This window comes from Centroberyx affinis, unplaced genomic scaffold (genome assembly GCF_046629955.1).
Source record: "Centroberyx affinis isolate AG114_WGS23_722 - 3 ecotype Tasmania unplaced genomic scaffold, CSIRO-AGI_Caff_v1 ptg001408l_1, whole genome shotgun sequence".
Taxonomy (NCBI): Eukaryota; Metazoa; Chordata; class Actinopteri; order Beryciformes; family Berycidae; genus Centroberyx; species Centroberyx affinis.
The window spans coordinates 3,413-28,702 of NW_027279888.1; the positions used below are offsets into that span (position 1 = coordinate 3,413).

The 25,290-nt window shown below is 42.2% G+C and overlaps 1 protein-coding gene across 2 annotated transcripts; it reads right to left on the reverse strand.

Moving 5' to 3' along the window:
* Positions 1–25,035, reverse strand: iffo2b (intermediate filament family orphan 2b). 2 transcript variants are annotated; one of them, XM_071526356.1, is made up of 8 exons: positions 24,077–25,035; positions 8,881–8,941; positions 7,227–7,322; positions 5,856–6,026; positions 5,066–5,214; positions 4,154–4,325; positions 3,916–4,014; positions 1–3,645 (listed from the first exon to the last, which is right to left on the reverse strand). In XM_071526356.1, the coding sequence occupies exons 1-8, from the start codon at positions 24,568–24,570 to the stop codon at positions 3,412–3,414; spliced, it is 1,476 nt and encodes a 491-aa protein (XP_071382457.1). In that variant the 5' UTR covers positions 24,571–25,035; the 3' UTR covers positions 1–3,411. The 2 variants fall into 2 exon arrangements, with proteins under 2 accessions (XP_071382457.1, XP_071382456.1); XM_071526355.1 differs by having other exon boundaries at positions 4,154–4,355.
* Between the last annotated feature and the right edge of the window lie 255 nt (positions 25,036–25,290).

Here is a 25,290-nt window from a genome sequence, read left to right on the forward strand (position 1 = left end):
CATTTTATTTCATTTTACCCGAATATCAATTGTGTACATTCATTATTTTGAAACAACCTACCCCAGACCCACATGAATACAATGTATCAATAGTTTAAACAAATAAAAACTTAAAATCTGAGCAAGATATGCAATGAAGTAAAAGCAAGCAAATCAACCACATGAGACGGAGTCATCAGGATGGTACCTGTGATGCAAATGAAACACAAAGATCAGTACCCAATATGGTTCAGTAGATTTGACCCAGATATGGCCACAAGTATTGCTGCACCTTTTTCCTCCCTTGTCATGTTTATGAAATCAAAAGCAAAGAACAGGCCAGAGAATTAGGACACTAACAGCAAACGGGTATGCCGATTAACATGTGAAATTGTATATTGACACAACAGTTATCGCAACCATATAATCCCAGCGCTTCATCAATAAAAACCACTCATATAAAACCCTTTTTAGTATGAAACATTCACATCCATCAGGATCTAATTTACACGAGTCATACATCTAGGTCGCATAAGTTGGTCATGTAAGAGCCTGTTTAGTAAAACAAAAAACATACCAAGGTCTCCAATGATTAACAGCACACCATATATCCCTGGATTTACACAGCCATGTTTTTTTGCATGGTTTCTACTTGTAAGGTCTTAAGAGAATGCCGCCAATCACACTCATACATTCAGCAAGGAGGGTTGCTACAGTTTTTTAACAGGATGTCACTGGATTCTGATTTGATTCAAGAAGATAGTGGAGATAATAATACACTTAATGTCCTGTAGTTTGCCAGAATTACTGATTTTGAAAAAACAATACATGTGTTTGACTCAGAAGAGGTCTCTGCAAACCGAATACATCTGTGGTAGACATGTACAAACACTGAACTCAAGACTGCACAACTTTCCAAGTAAGTTAGTAGAAATCATAGCTTGTTTTATGTCTTTGTCATATGCTACTGTACACATTTGCTTTGGTTGGCTGGTTAGTGTGTGGTTCAGATGGGCAGAGTGGTGCGTGTTACAATGTCAGAGAAGAAGAGTGAAAGAGTGTATTGCCTTCTGTTACTGGAGGCTACAGCCATATAATCAGCAGACAGGGTGTATGGTGTAGGACTTCACGATCTTTACAAAGTACAGTACCAATATAAGCATGGCTCTTTGCTACTTGTCAGGCTGGTTTTACATCGACACAAAGGTAAGGGTATGAAGATTCTCTGTGAATAAGGCTGTCCCTCACTCTTGTCTGATATAATAGGGTTTTTTTTTTATTATGGGTGATCTGATATGGTTGATAAATAACTAAGAGAAAAAAAAAAAAAAAAAAAAAACTGAATAATATCAAGACATAAACATACTGTTTGGATAAGATAAAATGATTAAAAAAACAGTGAAAAATACTTTTTATGACACAATTAAATGCAATTACTATTTGAATAGAATAGACACTTTGTTTTGATTAAAAAAGTAGCGCGCTCTCTGCATTGCAGCTATTTTGTTTAAAATATAACAAGTTATACAAAAAAAAACAAAGACTCATTGCTCCTTTTCTCCTTAGAAACATGCTGAAATGACAAAGGTGTGTATTTTAACATTCTGCATCTTTAAAACTTCAAGATAGAAGTAGCACTTGTCTTTGATCCAGAAAACCATACGATATCTTAATACAAATGAATACATGACGAAAAGATCACTTCCATCCCCATGCGTTGATCAGTTTCTATGCTGATCCAATGAAAGCACTGAAGAGCGAAAAGTGAGGCTTCACAATCCGTTGCACATAGAGCAATATGAACAGAAAGGCCTCTGGGGTATACGATCACATGCCTACAGCCCTCTATGTACAGTCACACAATTCTAGCCCCTATTCAGAAGAGACAAAGCGGGACAAGTCGCCGGTCTGGAACAGTGTCCCCTGCAGGACAGGAGGGAACAGTACGGCACACGCCTGTTAGAAATAAGATGAGCTGGCCAGACGAAAACACATGATGACACCAAACAAAGGAACAAAGAAAAAGAAAATTCAAACAGTTCCCTCAAATTTTGGAACATTTGACAACAGCAGGTGTAATTTTCAGATAAATATACACTTCATCTGATGAAGATTTTTATGTATGGGGACTATGTGAAAGGGAAGCTTTTCAAAAATGTGTCCTTTGGTTTTGTGTAAGAGGTTTGAGAACATTGTTGTTTGGCTTTGAGGGTATTAATTGATTTTATCACTTTGAAATCATATATGCACCCACTTTCTCTTTGAGATGCATGTAAAATAATAGGGTAAATGCAAGAAAACAATGCACTGCCTGTTTCGGTATCGAGTAGTTCTCAGCATAGGGCAGTGTAAATCCTTTTATTCAGATCAATGCAGAGATTGAAGATTTCCACTCCTCAAGATTGACTTAGTGAGGGGGGGCGCTGTTCCAGTACTTACTGTTGACGTACGGGAAGAAAGAAATGTTCCATACCTCTGATTATTTTACACTCAAATGCACGAAAAGGAGTTCTCAAAATTATACATACAAAACACCTGCTTTGCTTAAAAGGCTAATAGTATGGGTTAAAGAGAAATGAGGGAGGGTGAAAGCCAGTCCAAAAATAAGGCCAGCTAAATTGCATAGAACTTGAATAGTGCACTGATGCATCAAAAGGCTGTGCTCCTTTCCTCTGTCAATTTTGGCAACCCTGGAGAGTTCCCTCAGAAACCACCAGAACTCAGACACCATTTTTCACTAGTTCTTGTTTTGTCTCTTTGGCAGAAAACACATAAATTCCCACCTGTATAATTTGGATTGCAAGTACCCCACCTGGACCCATGTAAATCATGTCAGAAGAAAACAGTTTTCCATTTGAGGGGCCCTGATGTTTTTGTGATCCAAAATAAATATTAAAAATGTTATGTAAAGAAAGGTGTATTCCGATCTTAGTGAATAATGTCTACTGTATGTTTCTTGTTCACCAAGAAAGAAACATATTTATCTTAATCCTTTAGAAAGACAAGGATGTTAATGGGGCTACAATTAAGAAATAAGAAAATACTTCTCAGCCAGTCTGAACGGTTCAAGAAGACTGAATATGTTTTGTTTGTTTTTTAAAAAAAAAATGATCTTGTGGAGCTCTGGACAAGTTTAAGGAACCAGCAAGGCAGCAGTGAGGAAGAGAGCACAGCTTGGGCACTATATGCACCACCTTTTCTTTGTGAAGCAAAGGTGCCTCCTTCCCCTCCTTTCTTAACAACACAGACAGTATAAAAGCACCAGTTCTGGGTCTGCGACAGTGAGCACGACCATCAGAACTCCCACAGGTCAAACAGGCCCAGAGTTAGGTGGGGCCGCCTCCCTAGCAGGGTGGAGCTCTATGAGCATTTATCCATGTGACAACAAGGGACGGCCAGGAGGAGATGGGATGGAGCCCGGCCGGACAGCCATCAACTAACCGGGCCTTCGGCCTCTGCGTCCTTGTCCAGAATCTCGTCCTGAATCTCATCAGTGTTCCCTGAGTCGCTGCTGGCCACGGAGCTGACGGAGGGAGAGTTCCTGCCACCTTTAATCATCCTCCGGCAGGTCTCCATCTGCACGTCCAGCCCTCTCTTCATGCTACACATCTCCATGTACTCATGCAGGTGGCGGTTCATGTCGCTCTTCGCTGTGGCCAGCTCCATCTGAAGGAAGGCAACAGATAAACAGAGTGAGGGTGGTGAGGACGACGAGAAGTCTCTCTGGGGATTAAGGATGACTGAGAGGTAGATAGAGAGAGAAAATGGAGATAGAAGGTAATACGGGACAGGCAGGAGGACAGAATACAGGTCTGTGTTTCATTTCTTCTGTTCTTATTAGATTATGGAAGTTTTTTGTACATTTACCATCTTGCATGCACATAAAACACATTCTCTCTCTCTCTCTCACACACACACACACAGATTGTCTGCTACCTCAATCTGGCCGATGGTCTCCTGGTACTCTTGCTCTCTGGTCTTAAATAGTGACTCTGTCTCATCAATGAGGCTTCCAAGACTTCCATCCTGAGAATCCTTAGACAGCACAAATAGAGGCCTCATTCATCATGCATGAGTAAATGTCTCATACAGCACATATAGCAATGAACAACATACTGGTTTACATGTGTTTGAAGGCCATATACTTGGGACCATAAGTGTAGATGAGACTCACAGGCTCCGGGCCATCTCCGTTGCCGTCGGTGGGACAGGTGGCTGTGCAGTTCACGGCGGCGATGGTGCCGGGCACGTTGTAGTTTGTGAAATCCTCCCACAGTAGCAGAGTCTCCTCGTTCTCCTCCCACGTCAGGCTGTCGCAGTCGTCGTCGATTTCAAACGTCTCGCGCCTGGCAACAAAGGAGTTATCTGAACAATGTCTGTGTAGGACAAGGACAGAGAAAGGAAAGAACGGAAGAGAAAAGAGAGGGAAGGAAGGAGAGGAAAGACAAATATTGCACACCACATTCAGAAAAGGTCACATGCAAAGAGGAAGATAATACAGTACACTTACAACGAAGACAAAGACAAAGATGGAAGTGCAGGAGTAAGAGAGACTGTGTAGAGCACATATACAAGGAAAACACAGAGTGCAGGCAAGCATGCAGACCACAGACATAATCTGGTTCATCCATGTTATGAAGTTTTTTTGGACAGTATAGTTAAAGGTGACAGGAAAGGTTGGAAAGATATATGCAACATCAACTGTGAGGACTGACTTAAACATACAATGTTATGATTAAACAGGATACCCCAAAATGCCCATTATTTGTGAAAAAGCTTAGAGGGCATTCACATAACTGTAAGATTTGGAAAAAATACCCCTCCGCCCTCAGCAAAGCAAATAAAGGCCTATTTGTGTCTGCTGAGTTTTGCTGAACGAGCATATTTCAAATGCAGCGCTCCATATAAACACTAGATGGAGATGAAGGAATATACAGTACAATTCCATTGCAACAACATTGCAGGAAACTACTGGTATGATGTAACTGCAGAGCATATTCGGGTTCACTCCAATGAGAGTGCACTTGGTTAAGGTGTGTGTGTGTGTGTGTGTGTTGGGTTGGCCTGTGCGTGACAGAGCGCTTACAGCTGGTTGAGCATGCGTTTCATTTCGTCCGTGATGTTGAGAGAGGCGGGAACCTCTTCCTCTGAAGTGCTGGGGTCGGCATCCATCTCAGAATTCTCCTCATCAGACACAACTTTACGCTCTTTCCTCCTGCAGCAGGCCATGGCACCCTGGAAAACACACACACACACACACACACACACATAGAAACATAAACACACACAGAAACATAAGCACACACATTACTTGCTTCCTCAATGAATCTGCAGCTTTTCTTGTGTGGATTTTTTTTACTTTTCTCTATCTAACATGAATAAATGCCATTTAAAGTCGGGAACATATAACAACATATAACATATAAGACGCCACTGGCCTGATTCTCAGTGGATTCATGCTTGGGCTTTAGCCAGCACTGTCGGCGCAATGTGATAACCTTGTGTGCAGTGAAAGTCACCACATCAGCATTTCACCGCTGTGTGTGTGTGTGTGTGTGTGTGTGTGTGTGTAAGTAAGAATCAATAATTATTGTCTCTGTATGTCTGTATAATTGTGTGTGTGCTTGCAAGCGTACAAGTCTGTGTGTGTGTGTGCATGCATGTGTATGTCAGTCTTTTTGGGTCAATAAGTATTTCCTGTTTGCATATGCACAGAATTAGACTGCATTAGTGAAAGAAAGATCAAAGTCACTGATATAACAATTGCCAGCTCTAATTTCATTTGCTGACTATTCCCTTCACAAAATAAATCATATTTTTGCTGCCATGACTGTCAGCTCCTCTGAAAAACAGTGAAACAGCAGATAGACCCTCACCCTCTCTGGGAGTGACCTGGCTGGACTAACGTTGAACATCTTTGACATGTCCTCCGAGTTGCGTTGCTGAGCCACGTCACACAGTTTGGCTGTGATGTCGATCCGTCTGCAGATGTCCATGTCCACCCGCATGGCTTTCTCCTGGATCTTGGAGTCCAAGTCAGACATTTGCTGCACGGGAACAGGGGTGTTAAGAGTGACATGTTCAATCAAAACACCTGCTTACATTTCTTTGTGGCAGGCAAAAAAATAAGGGTAACTGACATCACTTGAACATTTTGTAGTTATATTCTCAATTACAGCTTTCAGTCAGACCGCAAAATCATCAAACATCCCCATATCAAGTCCTGTTTCTTGAATACTTTATGGTCAATTTGACTCCGGTTGATGTAATATGTGGCACCCACATCTTTACCTTGCACATCAGTCTATACGCAGTGCTATGACTTAAAGTTGCACAATAATTATGCAATGGTAGTCTGGTTAGGATAAGAGGTGGTAGGATAGGTAAAGAGTGTGTAAATATGTCCCATACAGATTGGTTCTTCCTGACTTAATAGGAGCTGTAACTATTTGATCACCCATTTTTTGTGGGCAATGACAAGAAGTGCACCATATCTAAAAACACATCCATAGGCACAAAACACAGGATGTCTGCCCACTACTAGAAAAACCATGACAATAAACGATCTATGCCTCCTAATGGACCTACTACTTCTAGATCACTTACCCTTCTCTTGTATTCACACACCAGGAAGGTAGTAAAGCACAGAAAAGAACATGTAAAATCCATAATGTACAGATGCCAAAGTGGAGATAAGCAGGGTGAACAATGATGCTTTCAAAAAAATAAAAATAAAATCCCACTATAATCATCCCTGACCAAGCACAGGATGAAGACTGGGCCAGCTGCAGTATATTACAGCTGTACAGTATATCACACTAGAGCAGAGCTGCCTGGGAACAATACAGGGCTGTAGAGAACGGGAAGTCCTGTTGATATACAGCTTGTTTGTAAGCCCTGCTATTTGAGCAGCGAGCTTCTCAATGAATGCTTCTCTTAGAGCCTTTCTGGCTTTTGCGGCATAATATGTTTTCCTGAATCTAAATAAGGAAGCGTGTGATTGCGGCCTAGCTTCGTGTGGCTGGCTATCTCTGGGTTTGGTACTTTTATGAATGACACCCTCTATCATCAGCATAACGTTTATGACAAGAAAACAATTGTGCACACCGCAACTACCAATGTTGCGATTCTTAAAATATAACTGCTGTGACTCTGGCAGTTAACATAGAACTTTTTGTATGGTGTGAATGCATTGTCAGACTGTGACAAGTTCAGATGACATCATCCTAATGAGACACAATACTTACATCACTCATCAGGCTCTTGAAGACCACGAGTTCAGCCTTCAGTCTCTCCACCTTGTCCTTCAGCTCATCCTGGATCTCTGATGACTCCTCGGCACTCTGAATGAATGTTACAGTGAAGGTATTTAAACAAGACACATACAGTATAGCAGCGCACTATGGGTGGGTGGGTTTACCCAAGTTCACCCTCGCTTCGGCTGATGTAAATCTTTATGATATCAATTCATAGCATACATTAGAGTGGGTAAAAGACTGGTGCAAGTTATATTCAAATAAGGCCCTTCCAGCAAATAAAGCTTTTATACTATTCTGAAAATACATTTGCATATTGGTTACTGTTAACCTTTTCATGATTAGTAACTGGAGGTCATAGTTTACTTACCTTTTTGTATATGTGTACATTACTGAGATAATGCAAATATGACCCACTGTTGAAAGCATTTACCAGATACACAAGATCTTCTGTAACTGTTTCTTGTGCTAGTTTAGGGAAAACAACTATGTTGATAGAGGAAAGGGAGGTGGATGATAGTGTTATGTCATTGGGGTTAGAAAGTGGGCACCTCCCATCACAGATGTTTTGTTGAATTAGGCCCAACAGTAGGTTCTGGCTTCCCAGAACCAACCTGCTCCACACCTTGAACCACTTTGGCTTAAACCTAGCGGTCTCGGCGTCAAAAACAATGGTCTAATGGGCCATCTCACCCTGAATTTTACCAACAATTATAGGCTAAAGGGATGGCTAACCCCTCTAGCTGGAAATGGTCTGCTCAGCAATTCAGAAACGTTTTTTTCCAACAATCATAGGCTAAAGGGACGGCTGAATTGAAGCGGCCATAAATTAAACAGCAAAATGTGAGAGATTTAATCTGAAATTCAACAAGAAACATTTCAGTATTTTGCCTCTCCCATATTAAGTCGAAACACAGTTACAGCCCTCTGGCTCCAAGCCCTCAACAATAGATGGCTGTTTGCATTGAAATGATTATCTTTGAGCAGATTTCCTGCTCTCCCATACCTCGCGACATTTGCCAATGTGCTCTAAAAGGATAAACCCCCTGGGGAAGGTACTCCACCTCTCTATCTGGCGTTTTGCTGACCCAGAATCCAAGACAAACATAAATGCTGTCACCAATCGATTTGTGCAAAAGCAGGAGCTGGGGGGAAGGGGGAAGGATGCAGGCTGGACCAGCTACTAACACCTGCTGGGGGGTGATGTGTGTGTGTGGTGTGATACAGGGACCAAGGTGTCTGCCTCAAGATCTGTGACACATTTATATCTATTTCCTTTGTTTGCGCTACACAGAGATATACTGGTGAAGTGCTGCTGATATTTCACCTTTATATGTATCTAGGACAACAGGCTCCCTGAGATGGGTTTGTAATGTGTTTTTTCTAATCTGACACACATCTCCCCGGCTGTAACTGCTTCTGGTCCAGATCTGCTGAGGCCATGCTGAATGAAAAAACACTGAGGGACTGATATTTATGTTTTTAGTAATAGTATTAAAAGAATACTGCATATGCGTACACATGCTTTTTCCTCAGACCGCATATTTTTCTGGTCTGAGTATGGTAAACGACCCCCTGCAAGATTTCAAATAGTGAGTGCATGAGTATGTAGGGTGAATGAATGATATTGTTTATGTTTTCCAACCTGCTCCAGAGTTTGCACTGTGGACTCCAACTGCTCTCGTCTGGCCAGCTCCTCCTCCCATCTGCAACACAGAGCACATGGTGGGTCAGCGAGCAGCACTCAGGACGTACCGGTGGACTTCGTCCCTGGGGTGCCGCTAGACAGGGTAATGGTACTTTGTGGGGATAGTACTCCCATCTCTGATTACACAGTGCCCTTGACATTGTGGGTTCACACCCAGCTCCCACCCCATTTCCAATCTTTTGTCTCCTTCCCCTTTGTCTTGTCACCTTTTAAAATCCCACTGCCTCGACGAGATAAAGAACTGGAGTGGAATTCCATCCTCCTTTAAAAATAACATACATTGCTCATAGATAGGCTAGTTTCAAACCTTTGAGTGACTGCAGAACCTGCGAGTTACATTTTTACAAAAAGAGAGAGACATTTGAGCTTTAACACGCCCAAAAGGGTGGGGTCTCTCTGCTGCAGCCCCTGCCACAAAATTCCTTCATGCTATAACTGCCTCATTCATTCCTTATGAAGTCCCGGCAGTGAGGAACATAGAGATATAAATCTCACCGACCACAATTCAGGGCCAACAAAGACTCCTTCATCCATGCTATTCAAAAAGATAAAACTCACAGAGATAGAGCCAAGCATGTGCTATATGTCGAAACGTTGGACAAAGCCTTTAGTAGTAATCCATGTGTTTATTGAGGATAAGGCAGGCTAAATAATTCATCACTCTACCACAGTGTCAGTGAGATAGATAATTGTCAATCAAACAACCCTCTCACATAATTTATTTGGAAAAACTTCGCCAGCAATACAAGATGACACAGTGTATCTATGATGGGCATTAGCAAAAATGAAGTGCCGGACCCCCTCATGGCCGTAAGCTATTATTAGCACCATAGCTCTCTTTCCCTCTGTTGACAGGTCATATCACTCCTCTGCACCATGGCAGCTCTGTATAAATAGACAAAAATAATAGCCGATTAAATCCCTTGCAGTATCCAGGCACTTACTGCATCAGTCAGTTCGGCCTGCTGCTAATAGACACTCATCTGTTCCCAGGGATACGAAATAGCAGGCTTGCTGAGTCACGGATGTTTCCCAAAAGAGAGTTTGAAATTCAGAATGGATAAGGAACTCATTCAATAATATGAGGTAACCCACAGCGTCAGACACACATGTGATTGTGAGACACTCTGGCTGCATCTAAACAGTGGGAGGATAAAAAGAGAGAGGGGTTTTCTGTGTGTGTTTGTGTGTGTGTGTGAGAGAGAGAGAGAGAGTGAGATTGTGTGTATGTGCTGGGGCGAGTGACGCATGCCTGTCCATATATGTTTACTTGAAGGGAGAGGGCTGACATCTGATGACCACTACTGAATGCTGGGACATTACCTTACCCATAGCCTTTACCATGGAGACAGAAATAGCGGCAGAAAACACTCTGGCATCACAGAGTATCACCAATGTAACGCAGGGTAAACAACATGCGTCACTGGAGAGATTCACTTTCTCAAGAAAACGCAGCCTTGTTTCTATTCAGGAGCCACTGAATGTACACTGTCTAATTAGAGAGAAGTATTCCTTGGCAGTGCGTGCCAGCCCACACTGTGATTGAAACCTTGTTCTAAAAATGCTGGCAGTGCTGCTTTTACTGGGTCCACAATACTCTGCCTGCCTGCCGCAGGACTCTCGCTAAGGTCAATGGAGTTCACAACTGCATCACATCCTCTGCAGACGGAGAACAGTTTGTCACAGCATCTGCCTGTGATCTGCATCATTGGTGCTGGATGTGATATGTCCTGAACGGTCACCATGTCATTTCCTTTCAAGCTGAGGAGTAAAACAATGCGATTAAATTGACATACTGATGCGAGGAAAGACTCTCTCTGTCAAGGCTGCTAATGGCATCTATCAAAGGTAATGCCATTGTTGACAGAAGTAAGCAGCAGACGCTCCCTCATTATTCAGAATCCATAATAGTCAAACCGAACGGAAAACCACTGACAGTTGTTATGGGGAAGCACACAGATAAACAGACTGAAAAATGGCTAATCCAAACAAAGATGACACTACAGCATAGGAAAGGTATTCTAATCTGGCCTCTGCCATCGCTGTGGCTCTAGTCTTCCTGTACCTTTGGCTTGAGTCAAACGAACACACCCGGAGTCTCCTTACAAGGGCAAAGACAGCAGGAGGGCTAGAGCCTGACTGTGTCCTCTCCATCTATTTACAACCAGACTCATCCTCTGCAATCTTGCTCTAATACAAAAACTGTGTGGCATTTCAGATGTGTTAGCTTGGCCTAAAAAGTCATCATAAATTGCTGTAGCTAAATAATTGAAGAGGTTTCTTTGTGATTTTTGGTGGGAGGCAACTCCTACAAAATGAAATGAAAATGAAACAAAATTTAAATACAATGATTGTACTTTTGAAACAACCATAGACAGATAGAAGCTAACTTCAATCCTTAGTTGACAAAATGAAAACCCCTTTACAGAATGGATCATCTGTGTTTTGGAGATATTGCCTAATTTTCCCATTGGGATCATTTAAATTTCATCTAATCTAATCTAATCTAATCTGATCTAATAATGAACATGGTGTAATTTTTTTTCCCCCACATAACAATTTTGGATACATAGCATTTTTTCTTCTCATGAACTGTTCAAAGAAAAAAAAAATATTTTGTATGTTTCTGAAGTTGTATTTAATGAAAACTCTACTCTAAGAAGATACTGCAGTGCAATACTAAAAAAACTATGAAGTGTCTCACATCAAACTGACATTTTCTCATACATTTTTGTCTGCAGAACAATAGCATTCCTGCAGTCCTTGCCAAAAAACACTCCCTGCCTTGTGTGGTATGTCTAGGGAGTTTCATTTGCACGCGAGCTGCCTGAACGTTTTCCCGTCACTCTGCCTCAGGACACAGAGGATTCATAACACTGCAAGCACAGTTTCTAATCTGATGCACTAATGTTTTATGCTTTGATTTTTTATGACAGTGTTGATAGTGATAGTTTTATGACATGTCATGATAATATTTTAATTTTGCCGCTTGATTTATCATTGCCGGGATCAAAATGATGAAATATTATAACTTAGAGGTGATTATTACTGACAATCCCTGTCACAACATTTACTGTTTTTTAATGTTCAGACAAATGTTCATCTGATTATCTGACCGTCAAATTCCAAGTATCTGATGACTACTCCATTGTGCAATATGCAGTAAATACCAAAGGAGCACAGGGAAAACTTTGAGGTGCGGTCATCCTATAAAGCCCCTGTTGCTCATAGCATATTTACCTCCGCCATGAGGTTATGTTTTCGGTGCCATGTTTGTTTGTTTGTCTGTTTGTCTTTTAGCAGGATTACGGAAAAACTACTTCCCAGATTTTCATGGAACTTCGTGGAAGGGTGTAGCATGGGCCAAGGAAGAACCCATTAAATTTTGGAGTGGATCCGGATCCGACTCACAAACAAGCAATAATAGCACAAACCTTGGCGGAGGTCTGCGCTCTCCGAGTGCCCTTCTAGTTTATGCATGTTTCCAGGGATTTACAATCAGGCAATGCCCTGTTTAAATCATACCTATACAATGAATTCACTGAAACAGCTATGTGCTGGAAATGGATGTTTAGTGACTGGAATTCCTCAGGAATTTGACACCAAATTGCAAACACCACTGTCCAAAACTGATCCTGAACATTACAGCACAGTAAGAGGTCTTCATAAAGTGATTGGAAGTATAATATCACCAGATAATAATATTACCAATTCCTTGCCCTTAGTAATGTACAAATCACTTAGAACTCATTTGTAAAATAATAATATTCATAGGGTTTATTTATTGACTACTAGAGCCTTCATTTATCTTTAGCTGTAAATTGTTATGGGGACTACAGATCAACAAACACCTTATTTAAATTAGGTTTCTTCAAAGTAGGCCACAGTCTAAACACTATAAAGAGATTTTAATAGCACCATTACAATTAATTCTCGAGTGAAAAGCACAAACTGTTACATGCTAACAGATTCAGAGATCAATATATCCGGCTGCATGCAGGACAAACACGCCCATTCAGCTCACTTGCTCACATGAAATGAGCCCACTGACAACTCCGATAAATCACATCGGAGAGGCCACAGCACACGTGACTCCTCCCTCTATAGGTGTCTATATAGTGCCTTCTCCATGACAGCATTCCCCATCCTCTCCGTACAATTACACCCCGCACGGGACTGTTACCGCCATAATTTACCTTCAAAATGGATTCCTCCACCAACCTTGGCTGGGAAAAATTATCCGTGACACAGAGGTTAAGGTGGGAAATAGCGAAAAGGTTGTGAGCAGCGTAAAGGCTTCCCTGACAGGAAAGGAGGAGGAGGTACAACTGAGGCGGGGTATTGATTGGATGCCATGAGCCTGTGTGATCTATAGTCTCCACACAGTAAGAGACATGTGTGGAGTGCTAATGATGCGGTGATGTGGTGTGGGTCGGGCAGACAGGTATGCAGACCCCAACCACACACACATACACATATGTCCCCCATCACCCCGTTTTCTCAAGCCCTCTCGTGGTCATGGAGACCGTCCATCCAATGCACATGCAGATGAATTCCTGGCTCATTCAATCATGTTAACTGTACACAGAGATCTCTGGCGGGAGGATCATCATTCCTTGACTGATGACCCCTCTCTCTCTCCTCCACCAGCAGGGCCAGTCTTAAATATAGCCCTCCTCGCCCAGACAGGACACAGACACCACCAGGCCCGGTAGGAAGAATGCTGGTGTTGCTAAGTGACCAAGGATATTTTCCCCAGGCACCATCATCGTTGGCCTTTGGGGAGCAACCAAATTTTATGGAAAACAGCGAACGGGAAATAATTCTATTGCCGGCAGCTAATGTAAGGGACAATATTGAGATAAAGGGATGGAGCAATGATGTAGAAACAATTTATCTCTCTTCCATCGATTTCTTTAAAGCTTGTTTTCTATAATGAGACATTTTCATTTTGTGGAAACCTTTTCAATCATGGATTATAACAGCGTAGACCACCTGTCTCAAAGACAGTTTTTACCCTCTGGTCATTAGAATAATGAACAGTTCTTGAACACTAAGTGTACACACACACACACACACACACACACACACACACACACACGCATACATGCACTATTCACTTATTCACTATTTATTGTACTTATTGTATGTCACTTGTTGTATGTATATTCAACCTTTTTATTTATTACTGTTTTTAAGGCTGAGAGAGTGGGGACACACATTTTGTTGCATTTGCATGTACGTGATACTTTTTGAGTGCATTTGACGATAAACCTAAACTTGAACTTGAACATCTTTAAACGACAGAATAGCTCAGTGTTACCTGGTATTCATATGATGTATTCATAATACTGAGACCGCAAGAGTGGTTTAAAGGAATAATCAATCAAACCGGTGACAACATGTTTGAATGGGGATGGCGTAAGAACAAGTGTAATAAATGACTCAGCAGATTCTGCCAAACATCCTCTTTACTCAAAATGTATTTATTAGGATAAACCCTTTGAGATGTACCATCTCGTTTTCAAGGAGGTCCCAACATATATCACAATCACTACATAACAACAGAGGAGTGCAGACGGACGACAGACAAACAAAACAAAACAAACACACACATTAATTAATGAAAACACTGAAAACATTACAACCACAAGGTGGCCAAAGTGGCCAATAATAGATAAACAGTAGAGTGTGAGTGGATCACCAAATACAATCAGGTATAAACATCAGTTATAAACATCTTCCTAGGTAGTAGACCATAAATGAAAACCCTTCCAATAAACTTCTCTTAATTAGGTCAAACTTCAGACCTTCACAACAACACATATCAATGACACTGAAAAGGACAAGCAACTGGGAGGGTGTGTATGCAGGCAATGACTATAGTGACGTCATAGTCAGTATTATTATTGCATCATCAATTAAACATATGTTACGGCCCTTACTAAGTAATAATTGCTGGTTAATGTTATGTTGTTATTCCTTATCCGGCAATTTATCACATTAACAGATTACATTTTTGATGCATATAGCGCAGCATTTTCATTACATTTTGACAAGTTATCATTATCTGACAGTACATTAACAGTTGCTATGCACATGCCAAAGGACGGGATGTTATTGTGCTAAATTATGCATGTTTGGAACAGACTGGATAAAATGGTTTAACGTTGAGGAGGGGAGGTTGGCTGGGAAATGTAATCAGTGAGTTTGATGAATGTGTTCTCTGTCTACACACAGACATCTGCCTCTTAATTAAAGTTCTTCAAACAACAGTATGCACTATGTATGTACAAACTCAAACAGTGGCTAAAAACCATAACAAGCTTAATCTGTGTCAGAGGATCATCATGAATAATGAGCAGACGAGACTACATGTAATCTACAGTAAAGCCTGGCTCAATGGAACATTTTCCATGGATCTCAACACTGAAGGAGCACTGAGTAGCAAGTTCAGGCAGAACAACAGTATGAATAACCTGGACTAGCTGCAACACAACAGAGCAAACTGAAAAGAGACTATAGTCGGGACAAAACTGATGTTTCTGCCACAGGTGGGCCTATAATGTATTTCTTTACATTGACAAAGCCTCTATCTCAAAAGAGGCTTTTGTATAAGTACCAGTGGAACCTCCCAAATGTTGATGGAGCACCGGACGGTTTGAAGCCGGCGTTGTAACATGTCTAATCTCATGTCCTGACCCGGCCCCACCACATTACCACACTGACAATCCCCACAATATGGGTGTGTGCTGGGCTTGTTTGCACTGTGCAAAGGCATTATCTAATTGCTTAACTCCCGGTCCTGACCCTCTTTCCTCTGGCCTGAGGGATGCTACTGTCAGGTTGGCTGTCAAGTTGGCCTCTGCTTTCGACCCTTCACATGTGAGACAAACAAAGAGCTAGGTGTTCCCATGTAATTACCCATGGTTGCAATCTAAGCGGTGCAATCTAAAAACACTCTGAAAGAACAGATAATTGCTTTCAAAAGAACTTATGCAATAATGGCAACATTCATCCAAAATGTCAGTCATTAAGCTTTGTAGGGACATGCAGCGTTGGCTCTGTTGCCATTTTGAAAGCACCTCAGACCTAATGGTTTGTGTTTCTGACTGTGCTGAATGTTTCTGCTGGCAGAACCATCATAAAGTTTACTCGTGTGGGTTTCTCACTCACACAGACATGATCTAACTTCGACTGAATAGTTCCTGACAAGATCATCACAGATCATTTGAATGACTCATTTTCTAGAAAGTGGTTTCTCTTCTGGTTTCTCTCTCAGTACCAATGTGAATATTGCAATCTAAAGAAAATTCTGCAATACTTCTTCAGGAAAATAGTAATAATCAAGAATTCATGTTCATGCTCTAAACCCGTAGCAATGATGAAAAATGACATTAACACAGAGAAATAAGGATCAATGTATTGCTTGTTTGTGCAGTTTGCAGCAGAAGGGATGGAAAGAGCATTGTGTCAGAAAATCAGTTTTCCCTGAGGTCTGCATCTACAATCCCACCCTGCAAACCGACCCCACCCCACATCGCATAAAGAGCAGCACACCACTGTGCTGTTATGTTGTTTTGTTCTCACTGTACCGATTTCATTTGCTGCAGTCCACATTATAGTGCCATCATAATCGCTCTGGGCTCCTATTGACTCAACATACAAGTAGAAGGGCATTTAAATGCACAAAAACAGAAAAGAGACAGCTGGTAAAAACACAGTTCACTAAGGGGAAACCTGCCTTCAAAATCTCTCAGTTGTAATGGTGGGCTTTGAACTGGGGTTTCTGCCTGACAAATGACATGGATTTGTGAAATGCCTTTCAAGTGCATAAGAATAGGAAAGCATACATGCAGCATGCCCAGGCCTTGTTTGGGTGGAGTTGTTCTGGGTGTGGTTTCCCACTAAAGAGGATGTTCAATTCTGGCACAAATCCTCACCGGTCAGGGTGTGTACTGTCAAATGATGTGACACATAATAGATCTATAAGCCATCGCCAGTATTTTGTACTATTGTACTCTTGGCACACCTGTGCAATGAACTTGATGAATGAGCTACATGAAATTGCGAGAGTTCTATTCACAGAGGTCATGTTTGTTGGTCGCAATCATCTTTCAAATTAAACGTGTATTTCTTACTGTCAAAGAGTATTTTCTTATGGTTGAATGGAGGAATAAATACAAAGCTTATAGTGATATGAAGATGTAACAGTATAGACAAAGGGCCCTTCAGATACTGGCACCTTCAGTACAGATGATCCAAAAAGACTTAAAAAAAATAAAAAATAAAACAAGGAATGAGCATGCAATATGTATGACACAAATAGGAAAGATACAGTGAATAACCTATATCAACATTAACATGATACCAACTTTTGCTGTTGTGTGCTGACATAATGAAAATGCTGCCACAGGAGGTTAATGCACTTTGTCTCTCACTACATTAGGAGTTTCCAAAAGGGCTCTGAGGAGAGAAACATCTGGTCTACTTTAATGTTGAGTATATAAAAGCACAGAGACAGATTTAATACCCCTGTCAAAACTCTCACAAACTGATACTGATGTATATTATCTTCCTAACTGGCACATGTGGGAGAAGACATACCCAATGCCCAATGCCCAATGCTGTGTGTGTGTGTGTGTGTGTGTGTGACTGAAGCTGTTCTGTGGTGGGATTTGTCTACAGATTGTTAAATCCCTACCAAACATACATTTCCTCTGAGATAACAAGCTTTTGAAACATAGCTGTTATTATAACGTCAGACTGCTGTGTCAGTACATGTGGGCCTAGCCTTTCGAATAGCCGTAATAGCCTTTCAATCTGAACAGGTCTGGACAGATAGGCAAGAACACTCTTTAAATAATTAGATCCGATGATTATAGGCTTAGCAGTAAGATTTACCTGATGTAAAAAACTATTGATGAACCTTGCTTCAGGGTAGAGCTGGTGCAAGGTCTTGCCAGTGCATTTCCAAAACAACCCACCAAAACCTCACAGCAGTCTGCCTTTCTGCTCTGCCTGCCCAATGCGGTTCTTAAAAAAGACAGGTGCATTCCTGCACTTTTAAACATGGCCGGGTGCCACTGCTCTCAGCTGTATCGATACCCATGAATAATCAACCACAGCAGCACAGCAGCAGCTCCAGACACATGGTACAGGCACTGAGAAAATACAGGCACAAAAACCAGAGGAGGAAACATAATCCCATCATGGGATCACCCAGATTCTCCTTCCAATTGGATCAATATGGAGAGAGGCCACACTTCCGTACCATCTGCTTTTTCACCACAGCTCTCTGCCATAAGCATTGACCTTTTATTGTCTTAATAATAGCCTGGCTCCATGGAAAATTAAGTTCCTTATCAATTCAGTTTGTAGTAATGACGGTGATATCTACATTATGAACACTTCCTCTATGGAGTCTTAATATCACAATGGTGACCTCCAATTGAAGATGACCTATAATTACTAGAGATTGTAATCTATCTTGAGAAACTAAGACAAAAATGTGAGTATTAGACAAAAGGGACAGAGAGAGAGGGAGAGAGAGAAGACAGAGAGAGGCAGCGAGAGAGAGAGAGGGGAGAGAAGAGATAGAGAGAGGGAAAGAGAGATAGACAGACATAGAGAGAGAGAGAGAGAGAGAGAGAGAGAGAGAGAGAGAGAGAGAGAGAGAGAGATTTTAGAGAGAGTTTTAATCTTACCCCATTTGAAATACTTTACTGCTTTGGCAACATAGGTTTTTCCTTTCCTGTCATGCCAATAAAGCATATTTGAATTTGCATTTGAATTTGAGAGCTAGATTTGCATTTGAGCTAGAGAGAGAGAGACAGAGAGAGAGAGAGAGCAGACTGTAATCTAGATCACAAGGGCCTTAGTGAGTGAAGTGAGCTCTGTATGTCAACAGCAGGGGGCCTTGCACTTGAGAGGCTCCAGTTTAGTGCTGCAGTTGCGTGCCAGGATGTGGTGCAGCGCTGGCTGGAGTTTGGAGACTTGGTGCTAGGTGACGGCTTAGAGAAAATCCCTCTCCTGAATAGAAGGCCTGGATTACTGGGAGGAGGTCAGCAGCAAAGACAGACAGAGAGGCTGAAGAGCTCATTAGTGCAGCACGTTGCTCTTCTTGGGGAAATGTGATATTTGAACCACAATACAGACTCAGGCTTTCGAATCACACTTTATCTCCCTTGTACGGTAATTAGTCATTTCTTGATTAAGACAAGCCTGAATCCTTCTTTCAGAGAGAGAGAGAGCCAAAAAGCCACTGTTGCGCAATTTTGCCTTTCATCTCTTATGCACAAGGAGTGAGATCAAAGCCTCAGAAAGTGTCTCCTCAGGATTCTCATTCCATTGATCCACACATGGGTTGGGATGCGGCTAAATTCGGCTGTACTTCAATTATTCATGCAGGAAGAACATGCCCAGGAGGCCCGGGGACTGTTCTGGTTCAGTGTACGTCCTGTATCACCCACATGGCGATCCAGCAGGACAGTTGTTTGGCCCCTGCTCCCTGGTGGAATAGTCTAACATTTAGGTGAGACTCGAGCAGTGACCGGAGATCTCTGGTTCAAATAGCTTACGGCAGATGTGTCCTTGAGTGCTACTGTATGTCTAAACTACTGCAGTAAGCATTTCACCTAGAAAATGTGTTAAAATATTACTGCGAATAATATTGCTCGGTCTGTGTCTCTATCTTTCTGTCTGAGCAATCATCTCCATAATAGCTGCCTGTACTATCTCTGTACCAAAGAAACTGATGTAAATTAACACACTTACACAGATGTTCTTTGAAATGGGCAGAACTCAATACAAATTCTTATCCTTATTGGCATAGCACTTAGAAAATGTATTAGCATATTACTGCAAGTAGAATTGCTGTCTATCTTCCTGTCTGGACAATCATCTACATAATAGCTAGCTAAACCTCTCTGCACTATCTCTGTACCAAAGGAATATATGTAAACTGAGAACAAATGTATACTGTGCCTTCCTGGTCATAAACAGGTGATCATTGGCATGGGCAGATGTCATGTGCAGCTAAAAACAGTTTCTATCCTTACTTAGGCAACAAACGCTGATGAGGTCGCCAACTGTCAGATATGGTTGTCAATGTCAGCCACCGTATCAGACGGTCTTTTTATTACATGACATGCTGGTGGCAATTGCTGGTGGCAACTCACTGACCCCCTCAGTAATACTTTTCACAGTGATGCAAGACTGTGGGATGAATCATGCAGCAAAACACTGTGGACCAGCTCACTGGCATTGACCTTAGCCATCTTCCTTTGTCATTTGTCAATATAAGAGAGATGTACCCCCTCTGTCCAGACCCTGAAGCAATAAGGGGATACTCATATAACCTGGCTCTGATTTATTAATCCTATCCAGGGGCAGTGGTCTGCGTGTGTGTGTGTGTGTGTGTGTGTGTGTGTGTGTGTGTGTGTGTGTGTGTGTGAGGGAGAGAGAGAGAGAGAGAGAGAGAGAGAGAGAGAGAGAGAGAGAGAGAGAGTTTGTGTGTGTGTGTGGACAAGCCCACTTTTACATATGTTAGGATTCTAAGCAACAGAGAGATGAAAATTTGCCCAACACAGCAATGTTGTGGAAGCTATGAAATCAGATGAGTTAGGGAAGTAGGTGGACCAAATCTGAGAGCTAAGACCTAAGGGCTTTCCCAGATCTAGAATTATGTTCTCCACCACCGTGAAAGAACAACACTTTTCCAGAACAAAAGAGCGTTTGTGTAACGGAGCATTTAGCTTGTTTAGAAATATGGTTTGGGTTACAAAAAACAAACATGGACTTTTCTGAACTAGCTACATGGAAATAAACAGCACACTAGAACTGGGTTTCTACTATTTTGTGATATTGTGGTTCAATCTGACTTGAATCTTTGTCAGGTCAAATAATACAGTTGCAATTCCTCCACATGTAATACACATGTCATGGGGTCACAGAACCACACTGTCCATCCAAACATATCCTTTGAGACATGTTTGTGAGGGCTTTATAAATAAACAAACTTAGCCCTATGCAAAAAAAAAAAAGAGAGAGATCCAAGATGGGCTGTTTCCTGTTTCTAAAAACATGTCAGATCACATATGAGGAACATAAAAAAAATCATGCCTTAGGAAACCTTAAATTAATTTTCTTAACTGTATACTGATTTTGCTTGCTAGGAAAAAAGGTATGAACCAAGCAAATGTCTCATTTGCTCTTTTATTTGTTCTTATTTTCTTCAAGTTAAAGACAAACTTCCACTTGTCTTAAAATTGTTGCAGCAAAAAAGTAAGCCTCTAAATTTATTTAAATACATTTTAGACAATTAAGTGGGTATTTCATGGTATTAATAGTTTTACTTAATGTGTCTTACAATTTAAGCTTACCCCTCTTTTGTTAATCTTGCCACCCAGCTGTTAGACTGCAGAGGCTGGTTATTAAAGGTTTGCATGAGCTGATACCATTTATACTGTTAACATTTGCCTCTCAAAGGCTGCACAGGTGGATTTAAATTTTCAAACCAATAAAGGTTATATTGCTATAGATAGCAGACAGGGTGCATCAGTGTCACCAAACATGCTAATTTAAATTACAAAAAAAACAAATTTTCAGTCCTTTTATGGTCATTTACATTGCAGTTAGACCCTAGTTGCTAGTTAGACACCGTTTCAGAAGTTCCTATGTAAGAAACCAAGAGAGGTTTGTAAGAGATTAGGCTAATCCTCAGAAAATATTGGAGAATTGTACTTCCAAGCCCTTAAACTCCCTAAGATTTCTTCTTAGGTAACTAGGTAACTTAAGATCTACCTAAAGACCTTTTTTGTGAATCCGGCCCCGGGCCCCTGTTCTTTTACAATACATTTAGACTAATATTATATTGTACATCTTTAGAGCTTTATTATACATCTTTGTAATCATAGCTAACAATTTCTCTATTGTAGTGCTACCTTTTCATGTGATCAAACAGGCCTACCTATCTGAATTAACTTCATATATCTCACAGTATTACTTCATGAGTGTCTTTGATAAACCACACTATTTTGCCTCAGGCTCAGAAAATAGGCTCCTGATCAGAAAAGGGCCGCATTGTAAAATGGCAGAAAGTAAACAAGTGAGGACTTCACAGTATGAATACAAGTGGCCGAATCAGAAACGGGGCGGCTGGCCATTCATCTCCTGGTGTGTGTCCACAACGGTAAAGGTTTAATAAATCACCGCAGCAGTGTGGGAGCACAAGGGGCCCCCGTCGGGATTGAGGATGCCTTACAAAGCAGTCTGTATGACACAGAGAGGAGCGGAGGGGTGGAGGCTACAGAGGGGTGGAGTGAAGGACGAAGGAATGGCTGGAGACAAAGAGCGGTGGCGGCCGAACAGAAGAGGCATGGCAGGATGGGGCAAAGGAGTGAATGCTGATATGCGATTGAGGTAAAAGAGGAGAAAGACTGGGAGACTGAGAGAGAACAGGGCCGTAAAGCGTGTGGTGATGTCATCATTTAGCTCACACCAGAGAAGGAAAGTGAGGGGCGGGCCCAGGAATAGGCTACCATGACTTGTATGGCCACTAAAATGAGGCAAGCAATGTCTGTTGCTCCTGGGTTCTCTCTATGGAAAGACTCTATGAGGAAAATGTTTGAGGCTGAGCTGATCGAGCTGTTTCATTCTGTCCTGTATAGCAAAACATTATGACGATACTATTACCTATACAGTATCATTAAATATCAATGAATAGATTCATACAACATAGAAAAACTGGTTTCACCTCAACAGCCACAAAATGAGCTGATACTGTGTGGCTATTTGGAGAAATAATGTATATTTTGGGAGTGAATGTGCAGATTCCAGTAGTTTTATACATTTTAGCCACTAAAACACTAATTAATGGCAACTGAGATGACTGTTTCAATGACTTACACAGCCTAGAGCTCCCTTATTTGCCAAAGGAAACATTAGGTCCGGGTTTTCTACTTCAGCTGCAGCAGTTTAAGCAATTTGGCTGTTGTCCCAGCCACTGCTGTTCATTTCTACAGCAGAAATGCACAAAAAAGGATATGTTGGTGTTACAGAAAATGACTGGACAGGATGTCCAGCTTCCCAGAGGCGTGATAAAGGACAGGCATTCTGTGTCACTGAGTCAGTCTGCTCACATGGAAGTCTGCTTCCGTCATAGCCAGCCTCCCAGTGCAGACAGGCTCTGTGTGAATGCCTCCCTGCTTGAATCATGGGAGAACAGAAGCAGGCGGTTGGTTGGCAGGCTTCCCTCCAGTAGCCAGCCAAGCCAGCCAGCAGTGACGTGGGTCAGCCAGGGACGCTGCAGTGAGTCCTCAAGGAAACTGATTTGATATGACTAAAGAAGAACAATAGGCGGAGACTGGGCCATTGAAAAATTTTCCTTGGAAGTGTGAGAAGCAGGATTGTTCTGTGTGCAACTAAAATGCTGAGCACCCTCTATACTCAGCTCTAAGATCCATCAGGATATTAAATAGATGTGAAATACTATCTCAAGCTCTCAACTTAGCATTATCACTCACTATGCTGTCATTTCTCCACCATACTGTAACACCAAAGAGGAGGTATCTGATGTTGGCTAGTCACATCCACAAGATGGAAAGAAAAAAGTCACAAGGAAGTGACATGGGGCATGGGTAGATGAAAACAGCTCCATAATCCCACCACTCAAACTTCTCAAGCAAGTCATGATAACAATTTAAACACGTGGAAAAAAACGGGTCTACTTTAAAAGGCAATATTGATTATGTGTCTTGATTTAATAGGCACCATATTAGAACAATGTCTTGGCTTAAGATGTTACATGGGCATCTGCAATGAATGAGTCAACCCCTTGAACTGTTGGCAATTCAGTGGTTGCGGTGTAATAGCATAGGCCTCACCCTAACGAGAAATCACTATAGGCTAATACCCCTGTAGGCTAATAATCATGCATGGATTTACAGTGTCTGTGACACTCTGTAGTAAATTTATGAAGATATTGTTGCACTTGATGCCATTTTCATTTGTTCTTTTTCGTTAGGATAATCACACACACTTAACTGCATCAGTACTGAATAGCCTACAGCAACAAGCATAGGCTACTAGTTTCACATCAAGGTGTATGTTGACATGGACCTTTGCGACTCACCTTCTCTTATACTCGTCCCTCTCCCTCTTGACTTTGGCCAGCACGTTATACAGCGCTCTCACTTCTGGGGTGATGGTGTCTATCTGGACCCCAACTCCGTCCGGGTGCGTCCAGGACACCCCGGGCCCCTGGAGGGTCTCGAAGCGCTCCCCTTGTCTCCTCACGTGGGTGAAACTCCAAATCGTACCCGGCAGTCGAGACTCGGGACCGTCCGTCTGCACGGCAACTTCGCGGGTGTACAGACTGTGGTAGTGCGGCCGTTGCAAAGCCTGCTGCAGCTGGCTCTCCAGTAGTTTGTTTCTCCTCTCCAGTTCGTGGACTTTGGCAAGGAAGCAGCGGAAACGCAGGTTGAGGGTTTTCAGCACATGGATGTTGGAGCCCAGGTCGTTTCGCAGCGCGCTGGTCACCGCGCCCGACCCGGCGGACACGCTGCAGACCGGACCTGTGGCCATCATAGCAGCAGGCGGAGAATCGGAGTAAAACAACGAGTTCATGTTGGTAAACAACACCTGGTAATCCCGCTGTGGGTCTGTGTTGGTTTGCCAAAGGATGCAACAACCGAACCTCTTGTTTTTATCTCTGCATATTCTCCCACAATCCGACCTCCCCCGACGAGTTTCTCCTTATAATACAGATGTTGGGAATGAGATTGAATGAGTTAGTGGAGGTGAGGCGACCATCACTGTCCCTTCTGGCTGTTTACCTCCAGATGACATACATCCCTGCTATCAGTGTTGACACGCAAATAATAAAGGCAAGAGTCCCTCAGAGGAATCCAGAGAGGGGATCATCTTCTGACCGAGCGAGAGATTTGACGCAGACCGCAATAGGCACCAGCGTTAATCTCCATCGCCATCGCCTCGGTGTTTGCCTCTGCTTCGTCAGGTGCTGCTGATGCTGCTGTGAGCGCTCGTGTAGCCGTACTGAACACCGTCTCTCTCGATCACTCCCCGTTTCTGTGTCTCTATCCGGTCTCCGGTGGCGTGGTGGGACGGCAGGGTCCAGGACCGCAGAGCCCAGCCTCTCCGTGGTGCGCCTGGATCATGTTGCAAAGTGCTAAACTAGGCACTATAACCTACACCAACCCCTCCCACTGCTCTCTCTCTCTCTCTCTCTCTCTCTCTCTCTCTCTCTCACACACACACACACACACACACACACTAGACAGAACGAGAAGTGAGTCCCAGCTAATAAACTTAATTACATAGGGTAAA